At 41.0% G+C, this 17,489-nt stretch overlaps 1 protein-coding gene across 2 annotated transcripts in view; it reads right to left on the reverse strand.

Annotated features, from left to right (window-relative positions):
* LOC143776220 (monocarboxylate transporter 2-like) overlaps window positions 1-17,489 on the reverse strand; it is a 208,429-nt gene that overhangs the window by 15,721 nt on the left and 175,219 nt on the right. For both annotated transcript variants that reach the window (XM_077265376.1, XM_077265375.1), the window contains exon 3: window positions 1,093-1,236. In XM_077265376.1, coding sequence (XP_077121491.1) covers window positions 1,093-1,236 — 144 coding nt within the window. The remainder of the gene's footprint in view (window positions 1-1,092; window positions 1,237-17,489) is intronic.

Below are 17,489 nucleotides of genomic sequence, written 5' to 3' on the forward strand. Positions count from 1 at the left end.
TAAATTTACCACTACCATGAAGCCCAATATGTCACGAAAAAAACAGTCTCAGAATCGCTAGGATCCGTTGAAGAGTTCCTGAGTTATTACCTCATAAAGGGACACTGGTCAGAATTGCAAAAAACGGCCAGGTCATTAAGGTCAAAATAGGCTGGGTCATGAAGGGGTTAAAAATATTTAAAAATATAATTTTCTTTCCTTTTTTGTTTTGAGAAAATATATGAATTTTCATTAACATTTTTCACTGGAAGTGGATGCATTCAAAAAATCCTAAGGTGCTTAGCGCCACATTTGCTTGGAGTTTATTTTCCCTTTGAATTCAAATCACTGACAGACTGAAATAGGTTTTGCTCAAGAATATCCTTATATTTCACTCCATCCATCTTCCCCTCAAATGGGACAATTTACCCTGTCCCTTTACCCTGTCCCTGCTGCTGAAAAACATCCCTAGAGCATGATGATGCCACCATGTTGCACTTTGGGGATGGTGTTCTTGGTGTGATCAGCTGTGCTGATTTGGCAAGAAACATAGCATTTACCTTGACTCCAGTCACTGCTTTGGAACCCTGCAGCTCCTTCAGGGTTACCTTTGGCCTCTGTGCTGCCACTCTGTTTAATGCCCTCCTTTCCCCGGCTGAGAGGTTTGGTGGGCATCCCTCTCTTGGCAGGTTTGTTGTGGTACCATGTTCTTTCCATCTGATGATAATGGGTTTGATGGTATTTGGGGGGGATTATCAGAGACTGGAATTTTTTTTATAACCCAACCCTGACTTGGACCTTCTTTCACTAAGCTTGTGACTTATGAAGGTAATTGCTTGCACCACAAATTTTTAGGGGCTTTATAGCAAAGGAGTGAATACATATTTACACTCCAATTTTTAGTTATTTGATCTCATAAATGTCATTTCTGCCTATATTTTTCTCACTTAATTTTATCAACTTATACTATTTAGTGCTGATGCATCACACACAAATCGGATTATAAAAATATTTAAATACAGGTTATAATGTAACAAAAGAGGTAAACAGCCAAGGGTGTGAGTACTTTTGCAAGCCACTGTAATATAAGAAACATTGGTTCTACTTACTTACCACCAATGACACCAATACAAATGTACAGTTCAAGCACGCTGTTGCAGAACGATGCTGAAACCATTCCTAGTGAGCAGAGCAAACCTCCTGCTATTACGACTGGGCGGCTGCCATATTTGTTTACCATGATACTACTTATTGGACCTGTAATGTAAATAATAAAGAGTTTTTAATTTACTGCATTTGCTCTATAAAAAGATAAATAAGTATTTAATTAAAGGGCTTGTTACATCAAGATAACCCCTTTTGAAGAGTAAATGCCAATGCAATATAAGGAGTGTCCTTTTGAAAAAACAAATTTGGTATAAAAATTTGTAAATAGATATTCTACCTTTCAGAAAACCATTCAAAAACACAAAAGAATAAAACAAATAATTTTTTTATATGCAAAATATCAAATAGCTTTAAAAAAAAAAAAAAAAAAGTTAAACCCAAATGAATGAAGCTCTCACACTAATTTATAATTTAATGTGTGTGTATGTGCATACACATTTAATGAATAATTAATTTTGAATGTCTACACACTTTTTCAATTTCAATTGAGCAAAGAACATATTCATTTTGATTGCCTGATTATTTCCAGTGGAATTTATCCAGAAAACATAGCAAATATATAAACTCAGGAAATATTTCTATCAGCACAGTAATGGAGTAATTCACAAGGCAAAGTTAACATGGTTACATGACAGACAGTGATAAATGTGACAGTCACAGTTACGACACCAGGAATGCTTCTGATATACTATGAATACAATTAGCAAGATAATACCTTAGAACATGAGAAAAAAGTTACATATGTATGATTGAAGATTCTGTGGTTAAAAAAAGGGAATGTACTTGGAAGTACAGTGGGGCAAAAAAGTATTTAGTCATTCAGCAATAGTGCAAGTTCCACCACTTAAAAAGATGAGAGGCGTCTGTAATTTACATCATAGGTAGACCTCAACTATGGGAGACAAACTGAGAAAAAAAAAATCCAGAAAATCACATTGTCTGTTTTTTTATCATTTTATTTGCATATTATGGTGGAAAATAAGTATTTGGTCAGAAACAAAATTTCATCTCAATACTTTGTAATATATCCTTTGTTGGCAATGACAGAGGTCAAACGTTTTCTGTAAGTCTTCACAAGGTTGCCACACACTGTTGTTGGTATGTTGGCCCATTCCTCCATGCAGATCTCCTCTAGAGCAGTGATGTTTTTGGCTTTTCGCTTGGAAACACGGACTTTCAACTCCCTCCAAAGGTTTTCTATAGAGTTGAGATCTGGAGACTGGCTAGGCCACTCCAGGACCTTGAAATGCTTCTTACGAAGCCACTCCTTCATTGCCCTGGCGGTGTGCTTTGGATCATTGTCATGTTGAAAGACCCAGCCAAGTTTCATCTTCAATGCCCTTGCTGATGGAAGGAGGTTTGCACTCAAAATCTCACGATACATGGCCCCATTCATTCTTTCATGTACCCGGATCAGTCGTCCTGGCCCCTTTGCAGAGAAACAGCCCCAAAGCATGATGTTTCCACCACCATGCTTTACAGTAGGTATGGTGTTTGATTGATGCAACTCAGTATTCTTTTTCCTCCAAACACGACAAGTTGTGTTTCTACCAAACAGTTCCAGTTTGGTTTCATCAGACCATAGGACATTCTCCCAAAACTCCTCTGGATCATCCAAATGCTCTCTAGCAAACTTCAGACGGGCCTGGACATGTGCTGGCTTAAGCAGTGGGACACGTCTGGCACTGCAGGATCTGAATCCATGGTGGCGTAGTGTGTTACTTATGGTAGGCCTTGTTACATTAGTCCCAGCTCTCTGCAGTTCATTCACTAGGTCCCCCCATGTGGCTCTGGGATTTTTGCTCACCGTTCTTGTGATCATTCTGACCCCACGGGGTGGGATTTTGCGTGGAGCCCCAGATCGAGGGAGATTATCAGTGGTCTTGAATGTCTTCCATTTTCTAATTATTGCTCCCACTGTTGATTTCTTCACTCCAAGCTGGTTGGCTATTGCAGATTCAGTCTTCCCAGCCTGGTGCAGGGCTACAATTTTGTTTCTGGTGTCCTTTGACAGCTCTTTGGTCTTCACCATAGTGTAGTTTGGAGTCAGACTGTTTGAGGGTGTGCACAGGTGTCTTTTTATACTGATAACAAGTTTAAACAGGTGCCATTACTACAGGTAATGAGTGGAGGAAAGAGGAGACTCTTAAAGAAGAAGTTGCAGGTCTGTGAGAGCCAGAAATCTTGATTGTTTGTTTCTGACCAAATACTTATTTTCCACCATAATATGCAAATAAAATGATAAAAAAACAGACAATGTGATTTTCTGGATTTTTTTTTCTCAGTTTGTCTCCCATAGTTGAGGTCTACCTATGATGTAAATTACAGACGCCTCTCATCTTTTTAAGTGGTGGAACTTGCACTATTGCTGACTGACTAAATACTTTTTTGCCCCACTGTAGCTTCAGAGAATGTCTGTTACATAAATTGTGAAAATATTGCAAGCGTAGTATATCGGAATCCAAACCTATCAGAGTGATCCTCTTATCTAGTATGTTGGGTAAGCCAATGAGTTTATAGGTTTTCATTAATCATAATATCATACTGGACTTTTTATAGCTGGTAAATGTCTACATACCTTAAAAAATAGGCTCTCCTTCAGCACCAATAGACTGTAATGACATGCTTTTAAAGCAGGATTCACACATTCAAATTATCGGTCCAATTATAGGCAATGGTGTTCTAACCAGAACTTACCTAGCCTAAAAGATTTTATTCCCATGAGGCTATTGATTTGAGATCAGGAGACCAATGAGTCATCTGAATATCACTCAGACCATTGATATTAAATGTGTGAAACTAGCTTAATGCCTATATCAAGAAAAGCTCATGAAGGACTTAAGAAAATGGGCTGTGAACAAAGCTTCAAATTCTTCAGCCGGCGCTTGTGCTATAAATAAATAAATACAAAAATTGAAAAAAATGATATGGGGTCTCTTCTATTTCTGATAACCAGTGCAGGCAAAACCGACAGCTCTGAGCTGCAATCTTCAGCTGTCAGCTTTATCATGACTGGTTATCAAAAATAGAGAGGAGCCACATCATTTGTTTAAATTATTGAAATAAATAAATTTAAAAAACGCCATGGGGTCCCCTCATTTTTGATAACCTGTTAAGCTAAAGCAGACAGCTGGGGGCTGTAAAGTTAAGTATTATGGTTGTTAATTCTTTTATATTTTTACAGGGGACATGGGCTTCAGTGGATTAGGCATAAAATGTGCTTTTTTCTTTTTCCTTCAAATAAGGAGTCTGTGTCATTATTTCAATTAAATGAATTTATTCTGGCTGTGTTTTTTTTACAATCTAACTATGTGGTTAGCAATGGGGGTGACTAAACATACACCTCCCATTACTAACCTCTGGGCTTGATGTTACCAGCCATAAAACAGCTGACATTAACCTCAAACTTATTACCCCATCGCAACAGGGCAAGTAAAGAGCAGCAGGAGAAAGTGCCAAAATTGTCGCATCTAATAGATGTTGTGTGCTGCTATTTTTAATCTGTGGGGGCTAATATTCATGGCCCCTTACCAGTCTGAGAATACCAGTCCCCAGCTGTCTGCTTTAGCTTGGCTGGTTGTCAAAAAATGGAGAGACCCTACTACTTTAAATAATTTAAAAAAATGGTGCGGTGGGTGTCACCCTTCTATTCTTGAAAACCAGTCATGATAAAGTTGACAGCTGAGGATTGCAGCCAGCTGCTGTCAGTTTTGCCTGCTCTGGTTATCATAAATAACAAAGGCCCCATGTAAGTTTTTAAAAATGTATTTATTTATAGCACAGGTGTGGGCTGATGAATACTCCCATCAGTGACAGCAGACATACACTGAAGAGAGTAGTATTATCAGCCAACACCTGTGAACAGTGGTAACAATTTTATCGCCAGTCACAGCTGCTGGTTCACGTTGTCATCTGACAGAGTGGCGACTGCAGCTCTCTGACTGGCAGTAATGATCTTACCACTGTTCAGAGCCTATGTTTGCTGTGCTGTTACACAGATGACAGGGTGGCAAACAACAGATGTTCGGGCTCACTATTCATCTGAATGGAGTCTGGGATTAGGATCAGATAGCGGAATTTTTTTTTAGATTTTCGTCCGAACCCGAATATCCACGGGTTCGCCCATCACTAATCCTGGAGAAAGCAACCTATATTAATTGCACATGCTGTCTTTACTTTGACTCCATGGATTTACAAGTACTACTACTATTCATTTATTTACTTATTGCAGAGTTTTTGCTCATTTTTTAATTTTAGGTTTTGTCCATTAATGGCCACCATGTGAATGTGAACCCACACATAGAACTTATGTTAGCAGATGTGCTTGATCATGTCTTTGGTTTTGTTCTATTTTGTGTATTTAATACAATTAAGGGACAGGTCACTCCTTGTTGGGCTGTTCAGCTTCTCTATTTTACTTTCCTTTGGCAGGTGCAAAATTATTAAATCCAGTTCCTTCTCTGCCACCCATCTATTTTAAGGTCCTGAGTTGGGATCCAAGAAGTATTGTTTCTCCTTGCGTACAGTGAAATGTTAACCCCTTAATCCCGTATGACGTACTATCCCGTCAAGGTGACCTGGGACTTAATTCCGGGTGACGGGATAGTACGTCATACGCGATCGGCCGCGCTCACGGGGGGAGCGCGGCCGATCGCGGCCGGGTGTCAGCTGCCTATCGCAGCTGACATCCGGCACTATGTGCCAGGAGCGGTCACGGACCGCCCCCGGCACATTAACCCCCGGCACACTGCGATCAAACATGATCGCAGTGTACCGGCGGTATAGGGAAGCATCGCGCAGGGAGGGGGCTCCCTGCGGGCTTCCCTGAGACCCCCGGAGCAACGCGATGTGATCGCGTTGCTGCGAGGGTCTCCTACCTCCTTCCTGGCTGCAGGTCCCGGATCCAAGATGGCCGCGGCATCCGGGTCCTGCAGGGAAGGAGGTGGCTTACCGAGTGTCTGCTCAGAGCAGACACTGGTAAGCCTGCACCGATGTAAGTGAGATCGGTGATCTGATAGAGTGCTGTGCACACTATCAGATCATCGATCTGTGATGTCCCCCCCCCTGGGACAAAGTAAAAAAGTTAAAAAAAAATTTTTCCACATGTGTAAAAAAAAAAAAAAAAAATTCCTAAATAAATAATAAAAAAAATATATATATTATTCCCATAAATACATTTCTTTATCTAAATAAAAAAAACAAAACAATAAAAGTACACATATTTAGTATCGCCGCGTCTGTAACGACCCAACCTATAAAACTGCCCCACTAGTTAACCCCTTCAGTAAACACCGTAAGAAAAAAAAAAAAAAACGAGGCAAAAAACAACGCTTTATTACCATACCGCCGAACAAAAAGTGGAATAACACGCGATCAAAAAGACTGATATAAATATCCATAGTACCGCTGAAAACTTCATCTTGTCCCGCAAAAAACAAGCCACCATACAGCATCATCAGCAAAAAAATAAAAAAGTTATAGTCCTGAGAATAAAGCAATACCAAAATAATTATTTTTTCTATAAAATAGTTTTTATCGTATAAAAGCACCAAAACATAAAAAAAATGATATGAGATATCGCTGTAATCGTACTGACCCGTCGAATAAAACTGCTTTATCAATTTTACCAAACGCGGAATGGTATAAACGCCTCTCCCAAAAGAAATTCATGAATAGCAGGTTTTTGGTCATTCTGCCTCACAAAAATCGGAATAAAAAGTGATCAAAAACGGTCACGTGTCCGAAAATGTTACCAATAAAAACGTCAACTCGTCCCGCAAAAAACAAGACCTCACATGACTCTGTGGAGCAAAATGTGGAAAAATTATAGGTCTCAAAATGTGGAGACGCAAAAACTTTTTTGCTATAAAAAGCGTCGCTGGTTTCACACTTGCGTTTTTGTCTGCAGCGTTTTTTGCACAAAAAAACGCATGCGTTTTTTCCCTATATTTAACATTGAAAATGCATGCGTTTTTTTGTACGCGTTTGGTCGCGTTTTCAAACGCATGCATTCATTTTCAGAAATACAACCTGCAGTATTTTCTTGCGTTTTTAAGCACATGCGTTTGTTTGCGTAAAAAACGCATGCGTTTTTATCGAAAAAAAACAGAAAACACACTGAAAAGCCACCCACCACCATCAAGATGATAAAGGGACCCAAACCCTAAGGCTAGGTTCACATTGCGTTAGGGCAATCCATTTAGCGCTAGCGCTAGCAGATTGCGCTAACACAATGTATTTTTAGGGGTCGCGTTTGGGGTTCGCGTTAACGTCCCCGCTCTCGCAGATCCCCGATCTGCGAGAGCGGGGAACGGACCTCGGGCGCGCCGCGGACGCTGCAAGCAGCGTCCGAGGCGCGCTACAAAAGAACGGCACATCGCTAGCGCGAGCTGAAAAAGGCACGCGCTAGCGATGCGCTGCAGGCGAAAAGAACATTGCTGTCAATGGGTGCGCTAACGGACCCGTTGCACGACGTTAATTGTGACATTTTCGCCGTGCAACGCTGTCCATTAGCGATCACCCAAAAACGAAATGTGAACCTAGCCTAACCCTAACTCTACCCCTAACCTCACCCCTAACCGTTTAATGAACATTTTCTGACAGTCATAGTGCCACGTATTTAAGTGCCACGTATTTCAGTGCCACGTATTTCAGTGCCACGTGTTTCAGTGCCACGTATTTCAGTGCCACGTATCACGTATTTCAGTGCCACGTGTTTCAGTGTCACGTATTTAAGTGCCACGTATCACGTATTTCAGTGCCACGTATCACGTATTTCAGTGCCACATATTTTAGTGCCACGTATTTAAGTACCACGTATTTCAGTGCCACGTATTTCAGTGCCACGTATTTCAGTGCCACGTATTTCAGTGCCACGTATCACGTATTTCAGTGCCACGTGTTTCAGTGCCACATATTTAAGTGCCACGTATCACGTATTTCTGTGCCACGTATTTCAGTGCCACGTATTTCAGTGCCACGTATTTCAGTGCCACGTATTTCAGTGCCACGTATTTCAGTCACGTTTAGGGTTAGGGGTAGGGTTAGGGTTAGGGCTAGGGTTGGAGGTAAAGTTAGGGTTAGGGTTGGGGCTAAAGTTAGGGTTGGGGCTAAAGTTAGGGTTAGGGTTTGGATTACATTTACAGTTTGGATTAGGGTTAGGATTAGAATTATGGATGTGTCAGGGCTAGGGGTGTGGTTAGGGTTACCGTTGGGATTAGGGTTAGGGGTGTGTTTGGGTTAGGGTTTCAGGTAGAATTGGGGAGTTTCCACTGTCCAGGCACATCAGGGGCTCTCCAAGCGCGACATGGCGTCCAATCTCAATTCCAGCCAACTCTGCGTTGAAAAAGTAAAACAGTGCTCCTTCCCTTCCGAGCTCTCCCGTGCGCCCAAAAAGGGGTTTACCCCAACATATGTGTTATCAGCGTACTCGGGACAAATTGAACAACAACTTCTGGGGTCCAAGTTTTCTTGTTATCCTTAGGAAAATAAAAATTTGGGGGGCTAAAAATCATTTTTGTGGGAAAAAAAAGATGTTTTATTTTCACGGCTCTGCGTTATAAACTGTAGTGAAACACTTGGGGGTTCAAAGTTCTCACAACACATCTAGATAAGTTCCTTGGGAGGTCTAGTTTCCAATATGGGGTCACTTGTGGGGGGTTTGTACTGTTTGGGTACATCAGGGGCTCTGCAAATGCAACGTGACGCCTGCAGACCAATCCGTTTAAGGCTGCATTCCAAATGGCGCTCCTTCCCTTCCGAGCTCTGTCATGCACCCAAACAGTGGTTCCCCCCCACATATGGGGTATCAGCGTACTCAGGACAAATTGGACAACAACTTTTGTGGTCTAATTTATCATGTTACCCTTGTGAAAATACAAAACTGGGGGCTAAAAAATCATTTTTGTGAAAAAAAAAAAGAATTTTTATTTTCACGGCTTTGCGCTGTAAACTTTAGTGAAACACTTGGGGGTTCAAAGTTCTCAAAACACATCTAGATAAGTTCCTTGGGAGGTCTAGTTTCCAATATGGGGTCACTTGTGGGGGGTTTGTACTGTTTGGGTACATCAGGGGCTCTGCAAATGCAACGTGACGGCTGCTGACCAATCCATTTAAGTCTGCATTCCAAATGGCGCTCCTTCCCTTCCGAGCTCTGTCATGCGCCCAAACAGTGGTTCCCCCCCACATATGGGGTATCAGCGTACTCAGAACAAATTGGAAAACAAATTTTGGGGTCCAATTTATTCTGTTACCCTTGTAAAAATACAAAGCTGGGGGCTAAAAAATCATTTTTGAGAAAAAAAAAAAATTATTTTCACGGCTCTGCGTTATAATCTGTAGTGAAACACTTGGGGGTTCAAAGCTCTCAAAACACATCTAGATAAGTTCCTTAGGGGGTCTACTTTCCAAAATGGTGTCACTTGTGGGGGGTTTCAATGTTTAGGCACATCAGGGGCTCTCTAAACGCAACATGGCGTCCCATCTCAATTCCAGTCAATTTTGCATTGAAAAGTCAAATGGCGCTCCTTCCCTTCCAAGCTCTGCCATGCGCCCAAACAATGGTTTACACCCACATATGGGGTATCAGCATACTCAGGACAAATTGCACAACATTTTTTGGGGTCCAATTTCTTCTCTTACCCTTGGGAAAATAAAAAATTGGGGGCGAAAAGATCATTTTTGTGAAAAAATATGATTTTTTATTTTTACGGCTCTGCATTATAAACTTCTGTTAAGCACTTGGTGGGTCAAAGTGCTCACCACACATCTAGATAAGTTCCTTAGGGGGTCTACTTTCCAAAATGGTGTCACTTGTAGGGAGTTTAAATGTTTAGGCACATCAGGGGCTCTCCAAACGCAACATGGCGTCCCATCTCAATTCCAGTCAATTTTGCATTGAAAAGTCAAATGGCGCTCCTTCCCTTCCAAGCTCTGCCATGCGCCCAAACAATGGTTTACACCCACATATGGGGTATCAGCGTACTCAGGACAAATTGCACAACATTTTTTGGGGTCCAATTTCTTCTCTTACCCTTGGGAAAATAAAAAATTGGGGGCGAAAAGATCATTTTTGTGAAAAAATATGATTTTTTATTTTTACGGCTCTGCATTATAAACTTCTGTGAAGCACTTGGTGGGTCAAAGTGCTCACCACACATCTAGATAAGTTCCTTAGGGGGTCTACTTTCCAAAATGGTGTCACTTGTAGGGAGTTTCAATGTTTAGGCACATCAGGGGCTCTCCAAACGCAACATGGCGTCCCATCTCAATTCCAGTCAATTTTGCATTGAAAAGTCAAATGGCGCTCCTTCCCTTCCAAGCTCTGCCATGCGCCCAAAAAATGGTTTACACCCACATATGGGGTATCAGCGTACTCAGGACAAATTGCACAACATTTTTTGGGGTCCAATTTCTTCTCTTACCCTTGGGAAAATAAAAAATTGGGGGCGAAAAGATCATTTTTGTGAAAAAATATGATTTTTTATTTTTATGGCTCTGCATTATAAACTTCTGTGAAGCACTTGGTGGGTCAAAGTGCTCAACACACATCTAGATAAGTTCCTTAGGGGGTCTACTTTCCAAAATGGTGTCACTTGTAGGGAGTTTCAATGTTTAGGCACATCAGGGGCTCTCCAAACGCAACATGGCGTCCTATCTCAATTCCAGTCAATTTTGCATTGAAAAGTCAAATGGCGCTCCTTTCCTTCTGAGCTCTGCCATGTGCCCAAACAGTAGTTTACCCCCACATATGGGGAATCAGCGTACTCAGGACAAATTGTACAACAACTTTGGGGGTCAATTTTCTCCTGTTACCCTTGGTAAAATAAAACAAATTGGAGCTGAAATAAATTTTGTGTGAAAAAAAGTTAAATGTTCATTTTTATTTAAACATTCCAAAAATTCCTGTGAAACACCTGAAGGGTTAATAAACTTCTTGAATGTGGTTTTGAGCACCTTGAGGGGTGCAGTTTTTAGAATGGTGTCACACTTGGGTATTTTCTATCATATAGACCCCTCAAAATGACTTCAAATGAGATGTGGTCCCTAAAAAAAAATGGTGTTGTAAAAATGAGAAATTGCTGGTCAACTTTTAACCCTTATAACTCCGTCACAAAAAAAAATTTTGGTTCCAAAATTGTACTGATGTAAAGTAGACATGTGGTAAATGTTACTTATTAAGTATTTTGCGTGACATATGTCTGTGATTTAAGGGCATAAAAATTCAAAGTTGGAAAATTGCGAAATTTTCAAAATTTTTGCCAAATTTCCATTTTTTTCACAAATAAATGCAAGTTATATCGAGTAAATTTTACCACTAACATGAAGTACAATATGTCACGAGAAAACAATGTCAGAATCGCCAAGATCCGTCAAAGCGTTCCAGAGTTATAGCCTCATAAAGGGACAGTGGTCAGAATTGTAAAAATTGGCCCGGTCATTAACGTGCAAACCACCCTCGGGGCTTAAGGGGTTAAGCATGCCTAGATGAGGAGACTTAAAGCCGCAATGCTCCTCTGGGAAATATGCATATTGTCTCTTCAGAGAGGAAGAGGACTAGAACTCTAGTGCCACCTATTGGAAATAGCAATCCTAACAGTCAATGTCGACCCTTTAACGAGCCTTGTCACATGACTTAGGATAAAAGCCAAACCAGAATCTCAATTTGCAGACACTGTTTCTGGGTACTGCCCCTCGTCAGTGCAAAGTGTGAGATCTGATTTGGCTGTGAGAGTGGCATCTGACCGGGATCCAAGAAGTATTGTTTCTCCTTGCGGAGAGTGACATGTTAAGTATGCCGAGATGAGGAGACTAAGAGCTGCAATGGGCTCTGGGAAATATGCAGATTTTCTCTTCAGAGAGGACGAGGACTAGAACTCTAGTGCCACTAATTGGAAGTAGCAATCCAAGGTCCTGAGTTCAAATCCCACCAAGAACAGCATCTGCAAGGAGTTTATATTGTTCTCCCTGTGTTTGTGTTTGCATAATTTTCCCCTCAGACTTCAAAGACATGTTAATATGGAATTTAGATTGTGAGCACCAATGGGGACAGTGATGATAATGTCTGTAAAGATCTGTGAAATTAATGGTGCTACATAAATGAGCAAAATAAGTAAAGTAATACATAATGTTATTTATATGTACTACTACTATTTATTTATTTGTTTATTAAATGCAAGATAATTACTCATTGTTTTTATGCTAGGTTTTGTCCTATATGAATTGTTTATATTCGAGGTTTTGTCTTATATGATACTGTGGGTAAACATAAACATTCGTACATTTTGTAAGCCTAAAAACTCAGTTCGAAGTAAAATATATTGAACAAATTGCACTGAAAAATGTGCACTTTCCATGCTAGAGAAAATCTATATTTTATCATATGAGTTAATAGTAATAACACTCTTCCAGACAGCGGTCCATTTTTCTGAACTTTACTATGAACATTAATAATGTGGCATAGGTTTATAATCAGGACAAATGTTAAAGGGTTATTATTATGTTATGAACTACGCAGTTATAGGAAGGTAGGTATAATTTATCGATCCAAGTTTGCTATTGTCTTGTTTTTTCTAACGGTCTCCATTCTCCTGCTGACGCTTAGTGATCTGTTCTTTACAGCTTACTGCCGAGGGGATTGGTCATCGTTGTTGTCTTGGAGTGGTTGCCAAACATGCGAAGTTTACATTGCCAGGATCCAGAGAATGTAGGCTGTCTCCTGATCTTGGTCAACCCCCTCCCCATTAAAACTATGTAAAGGCTCCTGGCATGAGTAGTAGCCCCCAGAATAGTAGAAACAGTTCTATAGAGTAGCTCATCTCCATTTCTGGAATCCATAAACTGCTCATGATTCCTTCTCAGCCGCACTCCCCCAAAGGTACATTGTCCTCAGCCGTCATACCCTATGTTACACTACAAAACCCTAAAGGATTGTTAAACTGTATATTTGTATGCTGTATATGCATTCGCAGCCATGTGTATACTAGATACAATTCCCAAGTCTGAGACATCAGAAATGTGCTAAACTGCTGTGTACTTAGAAAATGTGTTTATTTCTAAATCATGTTCTATTCCATCTTTCCTTTCCAAGGATGGAGTCTTGAGAAAACTGTCAAATCATTATAAAAATGTATCAAACACTGTGACCCATGACACTTGTTCCGAGTAACCTGACATATAAAATGATATATGGCTGCAATAAAACCTGTAATATAGTCTTTAGTAACTTCAAGCAATGAAAAAGTTTAGAACTAGTATTTTGAAATGAAGAATCTTTGGATATCTTGACATTTCTTAATAAAGATCAAGTGAAAAATTGAACTATGATAAATGCATGTTTCATGATTAATTTCCCTAAAGCAGTAACAATGAAGAAAGATCCTCCTATATTTTTATATATATATATATATATATATATATATATATATATATATATATATATATATATCTACATATATATATTTTTTTTTTAATTCTTGCATTTAGATTCTTTCGAGAACAATTAAAGGATGTCTTAGAATGGTTGTGAGGATGGGATATGTTAATAGGAGTTACACAGGCTTATGATTTTGATGATATATGAGATCGGTAGAGGTCTGAGACTCAGCACTCTTATTGGTCTCTTGTCATTAGTTCCAGCAGTGAACATATTTCAGCATAAGAAATAACTGAATTTTTTAAAATTTAAATTCACCAGGTTTGATATATTTTCCCAAAAATTAAATTTGCAGGAAATCAATTCACCACAAATCTTAATACTACAAAGCCTCTAATTACCTTTAAAACGTGTGTCACGCACTGAAGTCTACTATGACTGTATCCAACCCCTTTCAACTCTTTAAAGAGACCTTGTCATGAAGATTAGGCATGTTAAGCTAAAAGTATGGGCATAAAGGCGCTGTTCTACTGATGTAATAGCTACCTTCAGTGTAGAAATCCTCAGCTTGGTTGTTCTTTAATAATCATTAGAAGTTTGAGTGCAATAAGTGGTTTGTGTATTGAGGTGGGCCTGTGGGCAGGATCTTCGTTTCTGCCACGGACCCTCAGCTGCCTCTGGTGTTCATTTCTTCATACTGTTTAAAATGTCACACCGTACTGGTCACGGGCAGCTTTTGAGGTGAATGAGCTGGTTGTGCGATTCAGTAAAATTGGGCCAGTGCACAGGCGCGCATTGACCTTCTGGCAGTCTTCACTAAAATGGCACCGGTAGCATTGCATGTACAGATTGAGATCTCACCTCATCATTGAGGTGAGATCTAAATATGCGAATGAGCTGACACCGGCACCATTTTACTGAAGAACACCACACGTAGAATGTGAGCAAACGCCATCCATGGTAAGGAACTTGCTGGCTCCAAATTTAAAACAGTGTGAAGATAAGAACATCAGAGGCACCTGAGGGGCACCAAATACTATACTTCAAAAGTATAGATGTCATAATTAGAGTTACCACCCAGTTCCCATACTGTGTGTACTCTCAAATAAAATAGATAGTGCCCCATAATGTGCATCAGTATGTTATCTGCCTCTATCTAAATTCTGTAGATGTTACTTTTCATTGTGTTCCTGACTATTTAACAGTTATCACTACACAGTAGAATTATGTGATTGCCTCAGTCGTCAATGTTTATGCCATGTGCACATGTTCAGGATTTTTTGCGTTTTTTTCGTGTTTTTTCGCTATAAAAACGTGATAAAAACACGAAAAAAACGCTAACCTATGCCTCCTATTATTTACAGTGTATTCCGCATTTTTTGTTCAAATGTTGCGATTTTTTCCGCGAAAAAATCGCATCGCGGAAAAAAAAGCAACATGTTCATTAAAAATGCGGAATTGCGGGGATTCCGCACACCTAGGAGTGCATTGATCTGCTTACTTCCCGCACGGGGCTGTGCACACCATGCGGGAAGTAAGCAGATTATGTGCGGTTGGTACCCAGGGTGGAGGAGAGGAGACTCTCCTCCACCGACTGGGCACCATATAATTGGTCAAAAAAAAAGAATTAAAATAAAAAATAGTCATATACTCACCTTCGATGTCCCCGGAGTGTTCCCGCCTCTCACCGCTGCATGCTGCCGCTTCTGTTCCTATAGATGGTGTGGTTCAGGACCTGCGGTGACGTCACTGTCTTGTGATTGTGAAGGAACAGATGATTGGCCTCGGGGAGACCAAAACATCCAACACCGCGGAGACACCATCACGTGTTTCTCAACGCAGTGATCCAGAACACTGCCCCCATCCCTTATGGGAAATATGCAAATGCATGTAGGATAGCTGCGGAGACACCATCACGTGTTTCTCAACGCAAGCAGTGAATAGCCAGACCTTTCCCCAGGAAGGAACAACCACAGGAAGTGCAGCATCCAATAAAGGAAAACATCCAATACAGGAAAACCACCTATGCCAAGCATGGTATCCATCCACAGACAGCTGTTTCGGGGTGTTTGCCCCTCATCAGTGTGGAGTAGGAATCTGGCTATTAGGAGCAGTGCCTAGTAAAAGGCTGTGAAGGAACAGATGATTGGCCTCGGGGAGACCAAAACATCCAACACCGCGGACACCATCACGTGTTTCTCAACGCAGTGATCCAGAACACTGCCCCCATCCCTTATGGGAAATATGCAAATGCATGTAGGATAGCTGCGGAGACACCATCACGTGTTTCTCAACGCAAGCAGTGAATAGCCAGACCTTTCCCCAGGAAGGAACAACCACGGGAAGTGCAGCATCCAATAAAGGAAAACATCCAATACAGGAAAACCACCTATGCCAAGCATGGTATCCATCCACAGACAGCTGTTTCGGGGTGTTTGCCCCTCATCAGTGTGGAGTAGGAATCTGGCTATTAGGAGCAGTGCCTAGTAAAAGGCTGTGAAGGAACAGATGATTGGCCTCGGGGAGACCAAAACATCCAACACCGCGGACACCATCACGTGTTTCTCAACGCAGTGATCCAGAACACTGCCCCCATCCCTTATGGGAAATATGCAAATGCATGTAGGATAGCTGCGGAGACACCATCACGTGTTTCTCAACGCAAGCAGTGAATAGCCAGACCTTTCCCCAGGAAGGAACAACCACGGGAAGTGCAGCATCCAATAAAGGAAAACATCCAATACAGGAAAACCACCTATGCCAAGCATGGTATCCATCCACAGACAGCTGTTTCGGGGTGTTTGCCCCTCATCAGTGTGGAATAGGAATCTGGCTATTAGGAGCAGTGCCTAGTAAAAGGCTGTGAAGGAACAGATGATTGGCCTCGGGGAGACCAAAACACCCAACACCGCGGAGACACCATCCTACATGCGACCAATCACAAGCCGTGACGTCACCGAAGGCCCTGAACCACACCGGCATCTATAGGAACGGAGGCTGCAGAGGGTGAGTATAACCATTTTTTTTTTTTATTATTATTTTTAAACATTCTATCTTTTACTATAGATGCTGCATAGGCTGCATCTATAGTAAAAAGTTGGTCACACTTGTCAAACAGTATGTTTGACAAGTGTGACCAACCTGTCAGTCAGTTTTCCAAGCGATGCTACAGATCGCTTGGAAAACTTTAGCATTCTGCAAGCTAATTACGCTTGCAAAATGCTAAAAAAAACACGAAAAAAACGGAAAAAAACCACACAAAAAAAAATGCGGATTTCTTGCAGAAAATTTCCGGTTTTCTTCAGGAAATTTCTGCAAGAAATCCGGATGTGTGCACATACCCTTAATATATGCAATACTTTTATTTTTGTATACATAGTGATATTTAATTTTTGTCAATTTATAGCATTGAAGCTTATCAAATAAGCATACAATGACACCCAGCAGTGGCTCCCAGCAGCAGTCCCAGAATAATCTTATCAGCTGTATTAAATTGGAGCCATCAATATCAGTTACACCCTATTTTAGTCTAAGGGTACTGTCACACAGTGGCACTTTGGTCGCTACAACGGCACGATCCGTGACGTTCCAGCGATATAGTTACGATATCGCTGTGTCTGACACGCTACTGCGATCAGGGACCCCGCTGAGAATCGTATGTCGTAGCAGATCGTTTGAAACTTTATTTCGTCGTCAAGTGTCCCGCTGTGGCGGCATGATCGCAGCGTGTAACAAAGGTGTGCACGATATTCCCAATGTCCCGTATGACTTCTACATCGCAACTACGTCATGAAATTATCGCTCCAGCGCCGTGCATTGCAAAGTGTGACCGCAGTCTACGACGCTGGAGAGATAATCAAGCGACGCTGCAACGTCACGGATTGTGCCGTCGGAGCGATCAAAGTGCCACTATGTGACAGTACCCTAAGGACTACATTGTCATGTTGAAACAATCCCAAGGGTCGCAACA

Source organism: Ranitomeya variabilis, chromosome 5, assembly GCF_051348905.1.
Source record: "Ranitomeya variabilis isolate aRanVar5 chromosome 5, aRanVar5.hap1, whole genome shotgun sequence".
NCBI classification, from domain to species: domain Eukaryota; kingdom Metazoa; phylum Chordata; class Amphibia; order Anura; family Dendrobatidae; genus Ranitomeya; species Ranitomeya variabilis.